This window comes from Physeter macrocephalus, chromosome 11 (assembly GCF_002837175.3).
Source record: "Physeter macrocephalus isolate SW-GA chromosome 11, ASM283717v5, whole genome shotgun sequence".
NCBI lineage: Eukaryota > Metazoa > Chordata > Mammalia > Artiodactyla > Physeteridae > Physeter > Physeter macrocephalus.
This window is the reverse complement of record NC_041224.1, coordinates 131,443,395-131,458,966: the sequence shown is the minus strand read 5'-3', so window position 1 is coordinate 131,458,966 and position 15,572 is coordinate 131,443,395. Positions and strand designations below refer to the sequence as shown.

General features: G+C 38.1%; 1 protein-coding gene across 1 annotated transcript; it reads right to left on the bottom strand.

Annotated features, from left to right (window-relative positions):
- Positions 1–3,799: 3,799 nt before the first annotated feature.
- LOC102991464 (polycomb group RING finger protein 5-like) lies at positions 3,800–4,903 on the bottom strand. The gene is given in 3 exon segments (XM_024118457.1): positions 3,800–4,138; positions 4,140–4,184; positions 4,500–4,903. Coding segments are annotated over 3 exon segments (762 nt in total). The 3' UTR covers positions 3,800–3,825.
- Between the last annotated feature and the right edge of the window lie 10,669 nt (positions 4,904–15,572).

The following is a 15,572-nucleotide window of genomic DNA, read 5'->3' as shown; positions in this document are numbered from 1 at the left end:
GTATATTTAATATTTTTCAACTTTTATAAAGCAGCTCTGGCAGACATTTTATATTCCTTATTGTAGGGATAGGTATATATCTCAAAATAATAGCATTTCACATTTTTATGTTTCTAACCCAGAAAATTAAAGTTATGGCCAACTCACTCATTTTTGTAATTCCCACAAGCAATATCTGTATCTCACTGGTGCAGAGTATAGCCTGCTGGAAAATTCCTTATGGTATACCAGAGTATGTAATGGAGTGCATCCATCTTTATCCTATCCAAGGAGGTTTACCTAGTGGCCTGTCAGGAAGACTTCATAATGTGAGCTTTACTTGAGGTGGCCCGCAGCATGGGCTCCCCAAAAGATCGGTGTGAGGACAGGGCTTAACCTGGTGTATATGCTCTTCATCTGGGGCTTATCTTGCCGAATTTGGCTGTATGGCTAGATTCTAAAAACAAAGTAAATGCTGAGAAACAAGACAAAGAATTACTTTAAAAAAAACACAGGCTGGGGCCTCCCTGGCGGCGCAGTGGTTGAGAGTCCGTCTGCTGATGCAGGGGACACGGGCTCGTGCCCTGGTCCGGGAGGATCCCACATGCCGCGGAGCGGCTGGGCCCGTGAGCCATGGCGGCTGAGCCTGCGTGTCCGGAGCCTGTGCTCCGCAACGGGAGAGGCCACAACAGTGAGAGGCCCACGTGCCGCAAAAAAACAAAAACAAAAACAAAACAAAACAAAAACAAAAACAAAACAAAACAAAAAAACCACAGGCTTTTAGGAAAATTTTGCTTTTGAGTACAGAAAAAGCATTTACTTATGTGAGTCCAATAGAATCTACTGTTTTTTATACAAGTAAGCATGTCTGCATTTTTACCAAAGTCTGTCTTTAATAAAATTTCTCATATTACTAAGAACCCAGAAACTAATTAAGCATAATTTTAGTCTATATTGCCTCCATAGAATAAAAAGCTTCTCAAATTAGAATTTAAAATCTCAATTTCAATTTTCTTTTCGAAGTATTATTTCTCCAACTTTTCATCCAGAGGGAGGCTATTTGTTGTGTTAATCTCTTTATCATCTTTGAGGATTTCCTAAGATCTGTCAGATGGTGCTGGAAAAACAAGAAACATAGCTGAAAGGAAGTATGTTCGGATTATTGCAAGAAAAACCTGCATTTGAGTGATGTTACCATGAAAATTAAGTTTAAAGCCTTTCTTTGGTGATATTTTAGCAATTACTCAAGGTTATTGCCTAATTATATAGAAGTAAATTGCAGTCTAAAAATTCCAACCTTCCAAACAGTTAAACTGTCTCTCTAACATGGTTATTAACAATAAAATGTCTTTGGTGATAATTATTTTCTTATGAAAATCTTTCAAAAAGAGATTACTGTAAGTTACAAGAGCCTATTTAGATCCAAGACCATTGATAAGAGACAGGGACAGAAAACTCAAAATATATGCGGTAAATCTAAAACAGAAATGCACTTTAGCGATTAGGCACTTTCTCTTAAATAGTTCAGTAAAGCTAAACAGTTCACAGTATTATATAACTTATTTTTCTTCCCTTAAAGAATCATTTCAAGTTACCTATAGTTGAGCAAACTCATTACACTTATAAAATGTGGCCTATTAATATGGGATAGATTTTTAATGAATAAAGAAATATACTTTTCTAAAGGTAGTTAAAAGACATCACCCCAACGTATCTGGACCCCAGACTGAATGACCTAATACTGCTTCATCAGTGAAACTTTTAGTTTATTTGTTTTTATACTTTAAAGCATAATCTGGAGAAAGGGCCATATTTGGATTTTTCTATTAACTAATGTAATTACTTCAGTTAAAGTGATGTCTATAAAGCACAGTCCTTCTTTAGATCCAAGGTTTCTTGACCCTTGTGCATCTATGATATCTAAAGCAGACAAAACAGATTACAAATTTTTTATGGAAGTAAAGTTCTTTCAGTTTGTTGCTTAAGAAACAAGAGATTAAAGAAAAACTTAATTTAGTTTTATTCTCCAGTTTTGCAGTTTCAGATGATTATTCCTATAGGCTATTTGTATAAGGAGTTTATCTTATTAGCACCCCAAGTTTGTAAAACTAACCACCTGAATATTTTTGCCTTTAAATTTTTCTATACCTGGTTTCTTACAAATTCCACAACCTGACTCGGGATAATTAACTAGGGATTAGTGTATTACTAGACATGAAAATAGTACCATACTTAGAAAACCATAGTTGAGTATATGAAGTAGTCTGTGGTTCTAATAGTAATACCATGTTACTTAGGACCATCATAAAATGTGTACCTTTCCCCATATAACTGATGCCCTTCTTTATGCAAGGTGTTCACAAGTTTTGGCACATATTCCACTGCATTTCAATAAAAATGTTAATACATTAACATTAAATAGAGGAATTTTATATAAAACTATTCTCAATGCCATAAATGCTTCCTATATGTTTACTTGGAAAATAGTGACATTACATAAGATGAGGCAGCAGGCCAAATTTAATGAGATCATGTATATAAAATTCATTTAAGGCTGTAAGTTTTGGCTGGGAACCCAAAAACATCCAGGTCTCATTTGTGGTTTTTAAAATGCACTCTCAATTCATTTTGAGTTAATTAAAATCAGCTTCCATAAGTAATCAAGGACATTATCATAGCTCTGACCTTAAAGAGTTTATGTATAAAACAATAATCCCATTTCCCCCTGATTACTACAGGATCTAAAATGAAATGTCCTCAAACCATTAATTCTGGTTAAGCATATTTACCTATGACTGCATTTTTTCTATTTTATACATATGGTATGGAAATGTGACAGCTTACTAACAGTTTTAATCTACAATTGCTTTGAGATTTTTGAAATCCATAAAATAGCTAATGTTATCTTCCCTAAAAATCCTAATACTTAAATCATCATAACCTTCTGCATGTCACAATGACACACACGTAAGGCCAACTGAAAAAAGGGAAACAATGTACTTATTAGATAAAAGCCACAATATGACGATGCACGACGTTTCATGAAGCAGCACTGGCTCGTCATAAAGCCTTAAGAAAGATTAACCTCACTTACACATTAATTTTGTTAGAAGTAAATGTGATCAGCTGCCGACATTTCAAATGGCTGCAAATCTCGCTTCAGCTGTCCAAGAAGTCACGTACATTTTCTGGAGGGTGAACAGGCCCTCCCTGTGCGACTGGTAGACTACACAGACAGATGACGCAAGATACCTATAATTATAATGGACTTTAAAGTAAAGAACAATTGGAATTCTTCCCAAAAGGACTTGCACACTCAAGAGTGAACTGTTTTGCACACAAAAAGCTTACTGAGAACAGGACAGTGTCTCAAGGACCACTTTTCTAAATATATTTCCCATACAAAATAATTTCAAGATATAATAATTATTAGTTCCTTGTACAGTACTCTATTTAAACAAGCATTAATCAAATAGTAAGTATGTGAAAACTGCAACACCACAAAGATTGAGGCATGTTACTAGTGTAATCAAACAATAGAACAGGCAAACAAAATATTTAGAAGGCTGAATCATGGCCGCATGTCTAACTGATTTCAACCGTGACTTGTACACTGTGAGACAGCACAGATAACTTATGCAGATGGTTCAGTAGCAGAATGGCACTTGGTTTGCTCTTAATAGAAACAACATAAATGCAGCTGACAATTTAGAGACAGACAATAGCCTTATTTGCATGCTGAAAATCTGGTTGTGTCCCTCTAGTCCACACACCGTTCACTGTGTGATCTGTTGATGAGTAAACACATAGTGCAGGATTCATTCAGTGGGATCTAGGCCCCTTGGTCTAACCGAAATCAATTCTTGGTCGATACTGCAATACCATGGGGTATGACTGATACAAAGGGCCATCCTGAGGGCAGACTTGTGAAGCTGAGCAGTTCAGACACCGAAAGTTTTCGCCTGTTAGTCGCCATCTTGTCATGTCGATGAACTCCACAGTATGATCCTTCCCCATAATTTCACCATTGCACAGCACATCCAGCTCATAAGAACTTGGAAGTTTTAGTTTTAAACTTAGAAATTTTTTAATAGTTCCCACAGTTACACTTGTAGAAAACTGAATGAATTCCTTCATTAAACGCTTTACTGCATTGTCCATTATTTCATAAACGATCTAGACATATAGCAATTTGTGGGTCAATTCTGTGATAGGTTTTTTTTTTTTTAATTTATTTAATTTATTATTTTTGGCTGCGTTGGGTCTTCGTTGCTTCGTGCAGGCTTTCTCTAGTTGCGGCGAGCAGGGGCTACTCTTCGAAGGTTCAGGCGTGTGGGCTTCTCACTGCAGTGGCTTCTCGTTGCGGAGCACAGGCTCTAGGTACATGGGCTTCAGAATTTGTGGCACATGGGCTTCAGTAGTTGTGGCCCACGGGCTTAGTTGCTACATGTCATGGGGGATCTTCCTGGACCAGGGCTCGAACCTGTGTCCCCTGCATTGGCAGGCGGATTCTTAACCACTGCGCCACTAGGGAAGCACTGTGATAGTCTTTATCATCTTGATTTTCATCACCTTCATCTACTTTAGGTTTGTCAACTTTTGAAGTATCATCTTGTCCATTTTCTTGAGGCTTGTTTTTCTTCCAAAATTTACGCTCAAGTTCTTGTAGTCCAGGGACCAACTTAAACATAATTTCCTGTAATGTATTATCCAAGCTCAACCTTTCTAATGGGTTTGTCTCATGAACCTGGTTGCCGTACCTTGGACAACCATTGCTATCTTCAAAGTGCTGGACGATACAGGTCTTACAGAAGGTGTGGAGGCATTCCTTCACTGTAGTTGGCTTGATCAGATACCCATTATAGATACAGCAGATGATGTAAGGATTGAAATCTTTTACCAAGTGTTTCCTTTGGGTAGCCATTTGTGGTTAGCTAGGACTGGCTCTAGTAGTTCAGGCAAACAGAGGTATTAAGTGGATGAGAGTCTGATCCCAGGAGCTGGTGTGGAGTCCCCAACTGCATGTCCCAAGGCATTAGAACTGACATCCAGACTTCTCATGTAATCGCTGGTCATCACTCCTTTGGGTGGTTCTGCTTTTCCATATCCTGGGGCTGCCGCCACCGCTGCCCCTCACCGCCAGCACGCCGGCCTCGGAGGGAAGGAAACAAAGAGAAACAGTGCCTGCCACGGCCTGGCCAGTCCCTGGGCCCCATGGAGACTTCTATTTTCTAAATTTAATCTTTATTTTATATTGGAGTATAGTTGATTTACAACGTTGTGTTAGTTTCAGGTGTACAGCGTAGTGATTCAGTTATACATATACATGTATCCATTCTTTTTCAGATTCTTTTCCCATATAAGTTATCACAGAATATTGAGCAGAGTTCCCTGTGCTGTACAGTAGGTCCTTGTTGATTATCCATTTTAGTTATAGCAGTGTGTATATGTTAATCCCAAACTCCTAATTTATCCCCCCCACCATTCACCTTTGGTAACCATAAGTTTGTTTTTGAAGTCTGCGAGTCTGTGTTTTGTAAATAAATTCATTTCTATCATTTTTTATTAGAGATTAGAATTCTAATAAGCCAGAGTCACAAAGAGATAAAGCGGTACCACTCTTCCCATTACATTTTTTTGGAAGAAAATCGTTGTTTTTATGAAAATATGTCATTTATGTTAACGTATAATGTATTTATTTTAATTATTTTAAAATGACAGTCTAGTGCTTGAAATTTATTGGTTTAATTTTCAGTAAGGCAAGCATCCAGTGATATCCATATAAACACCCACATGAAACTCCACATAAACAAAGGATCTTTGAAGTTGCAGTAATCTTTAAGATTGTGAAGGAGTCCCAAGACCAGCATATTTGAGAATCACTGGTCTAGACTAGGCTCCTTTTCTCTGACTCTGGGAGAGCCCTGTGCTCCCTATTTCCACTGCCTTCTAGGCTGAATTTCTTTGTTCACTACACTGATAGTTCCTACTTAATGGCCAGCTTCTAGTTTCTTTCTCTTTTTCTGTGACTCTTCCATCAACCCTTGTGACATGGATTTTGATCTTGGTTTTCCAGATCTCACAGTCATTCTTCTTTCTCTTCCTTGATGGGTCAGGAATCTTGGGTAAGTTCTCTTCCAGGCAATTTAACACAGTAGTAGACTTCTGTTTTGTTTTTTTCTGCTTCACATCCAAGCTCCCTTCCTGTTTTGGGGAATCCCATATTGTTGAATCTTGGTGGGAGCCAGCTGCATGTCCCACTTCAGTAACTAAAGGGAGCAAATACCCCTCCATACTCATGGTCCATTGGATACAGCCATGTGAACTAGGCTTGACTAACTGAAGGTCCTGCCTGGGGCTTTGACTCTGGAGTGGGTGACGGAAGGAGAAAGGATGGATTTGGACTTATTTGTGCCAGCATAAAGTATTCAGTGGTTAACAGGGGCCACACGCAGTGCCAGCAGTAGCGGTGTCCTGCAGTGATGTGGACAGTGCTGTTGGCAGTGAGGTTCTGCACAGCCTGGGAATCCTAATGCATCGATACCTTTGTTTCTGCCCATTTTATGTGCTTTCTCCAGCTTTTCTGTCAATTCAGCAAGCTACCTGATTTCCTTTCAATATATTCCTTTTCTGCCTACGTTAGCCAGAGACCATTTCTATTTACAATCAATAATAGCTAACACTTCCATAGTGCTTTCTGTGTGCCAGGCACTGTTCTTAGTACGTTGCATATATTAACTCCTTTAATACTCACAGCAATGCTGTAAGAAAGATACCATTATAATCCTCTTTCTACGTATGGGGAAAATATGTTAGAGGTTAAATCATGTCCCACATCACACAGATAGTAAGTGACCATGCCAGGCTGCAGGCCCAGGCAGACTGGCTCCAAGCCCAGGCTTTTACACCCTCTGTACCACTCTGGCTGAACACATATGTGACTGAGACAAAGATATGTCTAAATTACCACTGAGCAAGCAACAAGGGCCAGTGCTACATGAAATCTGGGCCTTTCATCAACTCTTACAAATATAATCCTTTTGACAAAGAGACATGGGCCTTCACTTGCATATGAAGCCAAATTTAAAACAGTAATAGCAAATTAATTTGTGGTTAGCCATGGCAGGTATTTTTCTAAATATTTTAAATTTTCCTTTCTAGCTGTGCTTTGTATGGATTATAACGAGAGTCTATTTAGGATCTGTCAAATAAGGTGGTAACATGCCCTGTACCTTTAAATGTGTGTATATATACACATGCATACATACACACATATATTAAATGTATGTTAACTGGCAGTTGCACGTAGTGCTGATGGCTTGCTGGTGGTTGAAATGGAGAAATGACCAATGGTGTAATGTATCAGCACTTCAGTGTGTGCTCCCCTGGAACTCAGAATAATCTGAGTTGGTTAGATCCTTTCCACCTCCTTTCTCACACTCCTCCACTCTCCAGGGCTAAGCAAGGGAATATGGATGCTGTATTTTATTTTATCTAAACCATAAAATGAACATCAGGCAGTGGAATTAATTACAAGAAAGGAAAAAAAAATCAAACAATAAAAAGATTTCAGGGCATTAGCTCAGTTCCATACACTGCATTGTATAATTACTACCCACCCAGCTTCTCAGCAATTGCGTCATCACGAGCAGTGAAATTACATTTCAGTGATAATTTTAAAAGTACAGCAGTAGCAATCCAGTATTAATAACTCTGAACATGAGTACGGAAAACTAGTGTCTATGGTTCAGTAAATACTACCGCTTGTAGTTGGAGTTAAATCTTCATTTACCGTAGATTTAATATGTTACCTCTTTAACCTTCATCAGTGTGTTCCTTGTTCTCTAAAAGTTTCATAATCCCATTCAAACAAAGACCAGATGTAGTGCCACGGACCTCTGACAGGGAACGGAGAGCTTGACTTTGAGAGCAATGGAAGGGTACTCAGGGAGCTTGTTTTGCAGTGTTCCAGGGAGATGGTGGTGTAATTGTGCCATATTGAAAGCTTTGATAGCTTGGGGAGGAGGAGGCAACAGCAGCAATGAATTCTAGTATGATGAAAAGAGATGTGTTTTGAATACAGGCAAAGCATTGAACTCGCTGGTCAGTCTCCTGCTCCACGTGAAGATAACAGCACGCCATGTTGTCTTTTGGAAGACAGAGACACAGGACTTCCACTCATTTGAGTGTTCATTATTTTCCCATTAACTTTCACAAACTATTCGGCAGCCTGAAACTCATATTCTGAACTTCAAGAGTGGCCCAAGTAAGGGCTTCAGGCAAAATTTTACCCTAGGGATATTGAACCATGGGAGGGTTCAGTTTAGATTTTGGTGTTTGGTCCAGTTTTACCAGAGGGCCACTCTTTGATCAACACTGTGTCAAGGCTGTGTAATTCTGAGCCTTTCAAGTGCTGCTTGTGGAATGCCCTAGCTCCGCTAGGAAAACTGGGTCAAGCATAGTTTATTCTTCTCATGGAAAGAATTTCATAGAAGTATTTTTCTGTCATGACTGGAAAATCAGGAAAAGTTCTTGAAATAATACAATTGCTTGATGGCACTTATGGCTAATGCAAAGTAACCATATTTCTCTATTAGCCACAGAGAAATCAAACTAATATTCCCTCTCTTCCTTATTGTGTTTGACCATTACTCCTCACAATGCACACACGTATCTCCCCTAAGCATTCTTTAGTTTTACAGTTCCTGGTCTGTTTTATCTCTGACCCTGTGTTAGGAACATCTTCAGAATTTTAAGAGGGATAGGAAATTGATGTTGTCTACTCCGTCTTGTTCCCTTCCACTGTGTTTTGAAAAATGTCTTGGGACTTCTGTATGTCCTTCAAAAGTGTTTCTCCTGTTGACTTTTCTAGAAGTTGGATCACCCAGATGTGCCAGGGTAGATAGGACATTGAATTGGCTCCCTGGAGTAAAGAATCAGGGTGATAAATTGGACTTTCAACACCTACAGGACTAGGAATTGCTTTTGATTTGTCTTATGTAGCTTGTTTACCTGAGCATACCTTTTATACCAATGGCACACTTTGCAACAGATGCTCACATAAGACAAAAACAGTGTTGAAATATGACGGAAGAGATCAAACTAAGTTCAAGCATTTTGAAATGGAACTGATGGAAATCCCAGAAGATTCAGCATAATAAAAGTGGTAAGATGAGAAGGAACCCATGTCATAGATTTAAAAGAATTAATGTCTTAACTGTAAGAATCCACGGGCCTTGGAACTTGGCAATGTTGACAGAGTACCGCAACCCAATGTGCGGTGATCATAGCTCTGGGTAAATTAGTGCAGTTGAACTTATAGCAGCTGAGTAGAAGGAATGGTAGAAAAAAATGGAACAATTCTCCAGTAATCTCCATGACATGCTTTGATAGAGGGAGTTGCTATCTGCTAGCTGTTGGGAGAAACTGTCACACTAGTGGTAACTGATGAAAGTTTTGCCAGCAACTGACAGTCCAACCTACCTGGCCTGATATCCAATGCAAAGTTGGAAAGTATTCAGAAGTAGAGTCTAGCACAAGGGAATAAACACAATTAGTTTGACCTGGCAGACATCAGTGGGATCTATCAAAGAAATTCATTTAACAAACTCAGTAAAAAATGCTGAGTACCTAGAATAGGTCAGGCATTTTTCTAGACACTAGAGATATAGCAGTGAACAAAATAGTGAAAATTCTCCCCTTCCCACCCATGGAGCTTACATTCAAGTAGGAGGACACAGACAGTAAATAATGTAAGTAAACTATTCAATAAGTTAGATAAGTACTATATAAAAAATAAAGCAGGGAAGATGGATTAGGATCATTGGGGGTAGGGTTGTAATTGTACGTAGGGTGGATATTGAACCCAGGCCTAAGCAAGAGGAACAGCCAATGTGGGAAGTGTACTAAACCATACTTAACTTTTGGTTTCCTGGCTTGAGGAGAAAGTGAAAAATGTTTAACAATATGTTCTTTCTTTTCTGGCTTATTATCTAGAATAAAGAGGAAACCTGAGGAAATCATAAAAATGAGGATCCAGGAAATTGAAGATTCTGAGGCTAGAGGGGAGAATCAGAGCTAGGAATAAAAGGGAATGATGGGAAGAGACGGAGTCAGAGGAAAAACTGTATCACAGTAGTTTCACCCATAGTGTGGTATTCCCCAACAGCAGAGATATCAGGATCTTCTGGAGCAGATGAAGATTTAGAATGTGGGACTTAACATGTAAAGGGAAGTGAACCTTGCCCACCTCCTCAGTGTGCATGTCCCAGTAGTACCTCCAAGTCAACCCCAGATGCATTAAGATAAAGTGAAAATCAGTAGAGCAATCTGTGCTTTTCTTAACATGTCAGTCTCGCTGTATATTTCAGTACTTTGTCCAGTTCTGGATATCACAGTTTAAGAAAGACAATGACAAACTAGTGTGTATTCAGAATAGCCTGATCAGTATGGTGAGGAGATTTGAAAGCAGATTACAGGAGGAATAACTGAAAGCACTGGAGATGTTTAATGTATTGAGTAGAGTTAGGGGTGTGGCCTGTTAGCTATTTGCAGATATTTCAAAATTTTTGTATGGTAAATGGTTTCAGTTTGTTTTATACAACCTCAGAGGAGAAAACCAGGATCAGCCAGTAGAGATTTCTGGGATATAGATTTCAACTGAATACCAGGAGGTACTCTCACAGCTAGATCTCTCAAAACTGGAACGACATGTCTTAAGAGACAGTGAGAATTTTTCTATCAGAGGTGGCATCTTGTCAGAGGTGGAGTGGCCACTTGAGGGACTATTCTAGTGGGTCAGAGCCTCTACTGCAAGAGTCAAACCCACAGTTGAGAGAGATGATGGTGGCATGGATCAGGGTGGCTGTTCTGGAAGAAGATCAAAGAGAAAGCTTTCTCTTTGTCTCATATTGCAAGGGTTGGATTTAATATTTGCCCTTGTCATAGCCACTGTCTAGAACTGGTGTTCGTAAACTGACTGCATCAGAATCATCTGGTCCCCTGCCTGGGAATTCTTATGATGATGGTCTGGTGGGAGTTTTTAAGAAGCTCTTCAGATGATTCTAATGTGCAGACAGAGTTGAAAACTACTAGTTAGAGGAAAGCCCATCCCTGGCGTTCAGAGCCTTCCACAATTAAAGTCTCACCCTATTCTTCTCACTTTGTCTCCCACTATTCCATGAGGAAATCTTGGGCCTGAAACCAGTTCCACTCATTTGCCATTTCCCATACCTCTGTTGAGTTTTTCTGTGCTTGGCGTATGATCATGCCCTAACCTCTGCCAGGAATATGGCCCTCCCACACCCTTATCCTGCTCACCACTGCCAGTCCTCCCTAGTCATGGACACACTTCTCAAAATCCTCCAAACTTTCAGGTCCACCTTCTTAACTGCCATGTCCTATGTGAGCTTCTTCAATTTTTTGCAGAGTTTGAGAAGGATTGGTGTTAATTTTTCTTTAAATATTAGCTAAAATTCACCAGAGAAATCATCTTGTCCTGGGCTTTTTTTGTTGGAAGGTTTTTGATTAATGATTTAATCTCCTTACTCATTATTGATCTATTCAGATTTTCTATTTCTTCATGATTCAGTCTTGGTACATTTCTAGAAATTTATCCATTTCTTCCAGATTATCCAATTTGGTGTCTTATAGCTTTTCGCAGTAGTGTCTTATGATCTATGTATTTTTGGTAGTATCCATTTTAAAGTCTCCTCTTTCATTTCTGATTATATTTATTTGTGTCTTCTCTCTTTTTTTCTTAGGTAGTCTAGCTAAAGGTTTGTAAATTTTGTTTATCTTTTCAAAAAACCAGCTTCTAGTTTCATTGACTTTTTTTCTTTTTCTTTTTTTTTGGTCTCTATTTATTTCCTTACTTCTGCTACCTTTGGGCTTAGTTCGTTCTATTTTTAGTTCTTTGAGGTGTCAAGTTAGGTTAAGATCTTTCTTTTTTCTTAGTATAGACATTTATTGCTCTAAACTTCCTTCTTAGAACTGTTTTTGCGGTATCCCATAGGTGTTGGTATGTTGTATTTCCATTTTCATTTGTTTTAAGATATTTTGGTTTCCCTTTTAATTTCTTCTTTGACTCATTCACTGTTCAGGAGAGTGTTGTTTAATTTCCTCATATTTGTAAAATTTACGGCTTTCCTTCTGTTATTGATTTTTAGTTTTGTACTACTGGAAAAGATACTTGGTATTATTTCAGTCTTCTTAAGTTTGCTAAGACTTGTTTTGTAGCCTATCATATGATATATACTGGAGAGTGTTCCCTTTGTGGTTGAGAAGAATGTGTGTGTTGCTGCTGTTGGATGGAATGTTCTATATATGTCTGTTATGTCCCTTTGGTCGGAGGTGTGGTTCAAGTCCAGTGTTTCCTTGTTGATTTTCTGGATGACCTAATCTTTGTTGAAAGTGGAGTATTGAAGTCCCCTACTATTAGATTTTTTCTACTTCTCCCTTTAGATATATTAGTATTTGTTTAATATATTTAGGTGCTCTGATATTGGTTGTGAATATATTTATTATTATTTTATCTTTTTGATAACTTTGTCATAATATAATGACCTTTGTCTCTAGTTACCATTTTTGGCTTAAAACCTATTTTGTCTGATGTAACTATAGCTACCCCTGCTCTCTTTTGGTTTCCACTTGCCTGGAATATCTTTTTCCATACTTTCACTTAGAGTCTATGTGTGTCCTTAAAGCTGAAATGAGTCTCTTGTAGGCAGCATACAGTTGGGTCTTGTTTTTTTAAATCCATTCAGCCACTCTGTGCCTTTTGATAGAGAATTCAGTCCATTTAATTTAGAGTAATTATTGATAGGTAAGTACTTACCAATGCCATCTTATTAATTATTTTCTGTTTTGTAGGTCCTTGTTCCTTTCATCCCTCTTGCTACCTTCCTTTGTGATTTTTCATAGTGGTATGCTGCAATTCCCTTCTTTTTATCTTTTGTGGATCTAATATTGGTTTTTGCTTTGTGGTTACTATGAGGTCTACATTAAACATTTTATGTATATAACAATCTATTTTATGCTCATAACCACAAAACTCTACCCTCTTTCTCCATTTAATGTTTTTAGTGTTACAATTGATTTCTTTTAATATTTTTTGTTACAAATTATAGTAGCTATAGTTATTTGTAATACTTTTGTCCTTTAACGTTTATACAATCTTTAAGTGGTTAACACATCACTGTATCACACTATTAGGGTATTCTGAAGTTGAATATATATTTACCTTTACTAGTTTGTTGTATATTTTCATATTATTTTCACGTTACTAATTAGCATCCTTCTATTTCAACTTGATGAACTCCTTTCAGCATTTCTTGTAAGGCAGGGCTAGTGGTGATGAAATCCCTCACCTTTTGTTTGTCTTTATTTTTGTTCATTTCTGAAGGATAACTTTGCTGGATATTCTTTACTGGCAGGCTTTTTTCCTTCAGCACTTTGAATATAGTATTCCACTGTCCCCTAACCTGTAAGATTTCTTTCTGCTGAGAAACGGATAACCAAATGGGGGTTCCTGTGTAGGTTACACTTTTTTCCCTCTTGCTGCTTTTAGAATTCTCTCTTTGACTTTGATTTTTGACAGTTTCATTCTAATGAGTCTGGAGAAGATTGTTTCAGGGTGAAATTATTTGGTGAACTGTTAGCTTCAAAAACTTGGGTGTCCAAGTCTTTCCCCAGGCTTGGAAAATTCTCAGCCATTATTTCTTTAAATAATCTTTTTGGTCCCTTTCTCCCTTTCTTCTCCTTCTGGAATTCCTATAATTTGTGCATTGGTTCTTTTGATGATGTCCTACTTTTTATTCTCTCTCTCTCTCTTTTTTTTTTTTTTTTTTGGTTCTCCCCTAATGGGTAATTTCAAAGTTCCTACCTTCTAACTCATTTATTCTTTCTTCTGTTTGGTTTTGCTTATGTTGATGCTGTCCATTGTATTTTTCATTTCATTTACTGAATTCTTCAACTCCAGAATTTCTGTTTGGTTCTTCTTAATAATTTGTATCTCTTTGATTCATTTCTCATTTTTTGTATGTATTATTTTGCCATTTCACTGAATTGTCTCTGTGTTTTCTTTTAGTCATTGTGTTTCCTTAAAACAGCTATTTTGAATTCTTTATCAGGTAAATCATTGATCTCCATGTCTTTGGGTTCAGATACTAGAAGATTATTGTGATCCTAAAGTGATGTCATGTTTCCTTGATTTTTCATGTTCCTTGGAGTTTGGCACTGCTCTCTTTGCATTTGAAATAGCAGCTACCTCCTTAATCTTTACTAACTTCCTTCAGGGGAGAAATACCTTCCATAAGTCCTGCTAAAGATTCTGAGGCTTCTCAGACCTTGTATAGAAACATCTGCTCCATGCTTCTTGTTACCTCTTGTGGCTGAATTCTTAGGCTTGTATTTCTTGATCCTACAAGCACCAGCCTGGCTACTGATAGCTTCTTTTTTGTTTTCCTGAAGGTGGCGTTACAGCTCAAGTTTGTGTTTTCTCTCTGGCCTGCTTTCTGTGTGTGTGCTCTAAAGATGTCTGCTGAAGCTAGCCTTCATAGCCACTCTCAGGACAGTGCCCAGGGAGCCTGCCACAGCGTGGGGGGTTGTGTGGGTGAGGCACACAGGATGCTGGGGATGACTGTGGGCTAGTTGGGGGAATCTGCTGGGTAATGCTTTCCCACTGGCTCATCTAATGCCACCATGATGCTGACATCACTTCAAAACTCCATGTGAGACTTAATCTATAGATAATTTGGGGTTGAGTGGACATCTTAAAAGTACTAAGATTTCTAATCCATGGACATGGTTTAAGTCTCCATTTATTGAGATTGCCACACTTTTCTAAGCTCTGATACTATTTTATATGCTCCGGTATCTATCCAATCACTCCATCCCCACAATCCTGGCAACAGACAAAAGGAGAATTTTATCTGATCTAGAAACTTTTTTTCCCCTTAATAGTCCAAGGGTTTCTAACACCAGCAGTAATTAGACAATGTGTTTTGAATGTCTCAGCTTACCAAAATTTTATCTCTCGGGGGCTAAGTTCCCATTTGAGAATTTTTGAAAATATCAGAAGTATTCTAAACCAATGAGTAGAGAAAGAACAAAAGGAACCGGGAATTCATTATGCAAACATATGGACAGTTGAAGCTATTCTGCCTTGAGGACATGATGCCAGATATCAAACCAATGATCTGAGTGAGCAGATTAAAAATTATTTTTGCACTTCTTGTCCACCTCAGTTCTTGTTTGAATGTTGATCTCTTCTATGGTTTCCAAAGAGCTCCAGTAACATCAAACTTCTAAAGCTGTAACTCTTTAATAGATCTCAATATTTCCATTCCAACCAGGCAGCTGTCAGTTGGTGGCTGCTTTTTTCATTCTTCTGAAATCCAAACTTGCTTCTTTACTGACATATAAGAACTTGGGGGTATTTCTCTACCCTCTGGCTTTTTAGTTTTTATTCAGGGAAAGCCTTGTTTGAAGTTGATTGTAGACAGATTAGCTGATGGGACTCTACAGCTGTGATTTTTCAGAAACTACCATAGGAAGAGGCAGTTTTTTCCAGCATTAGGTTTAGTGCTTTTTAA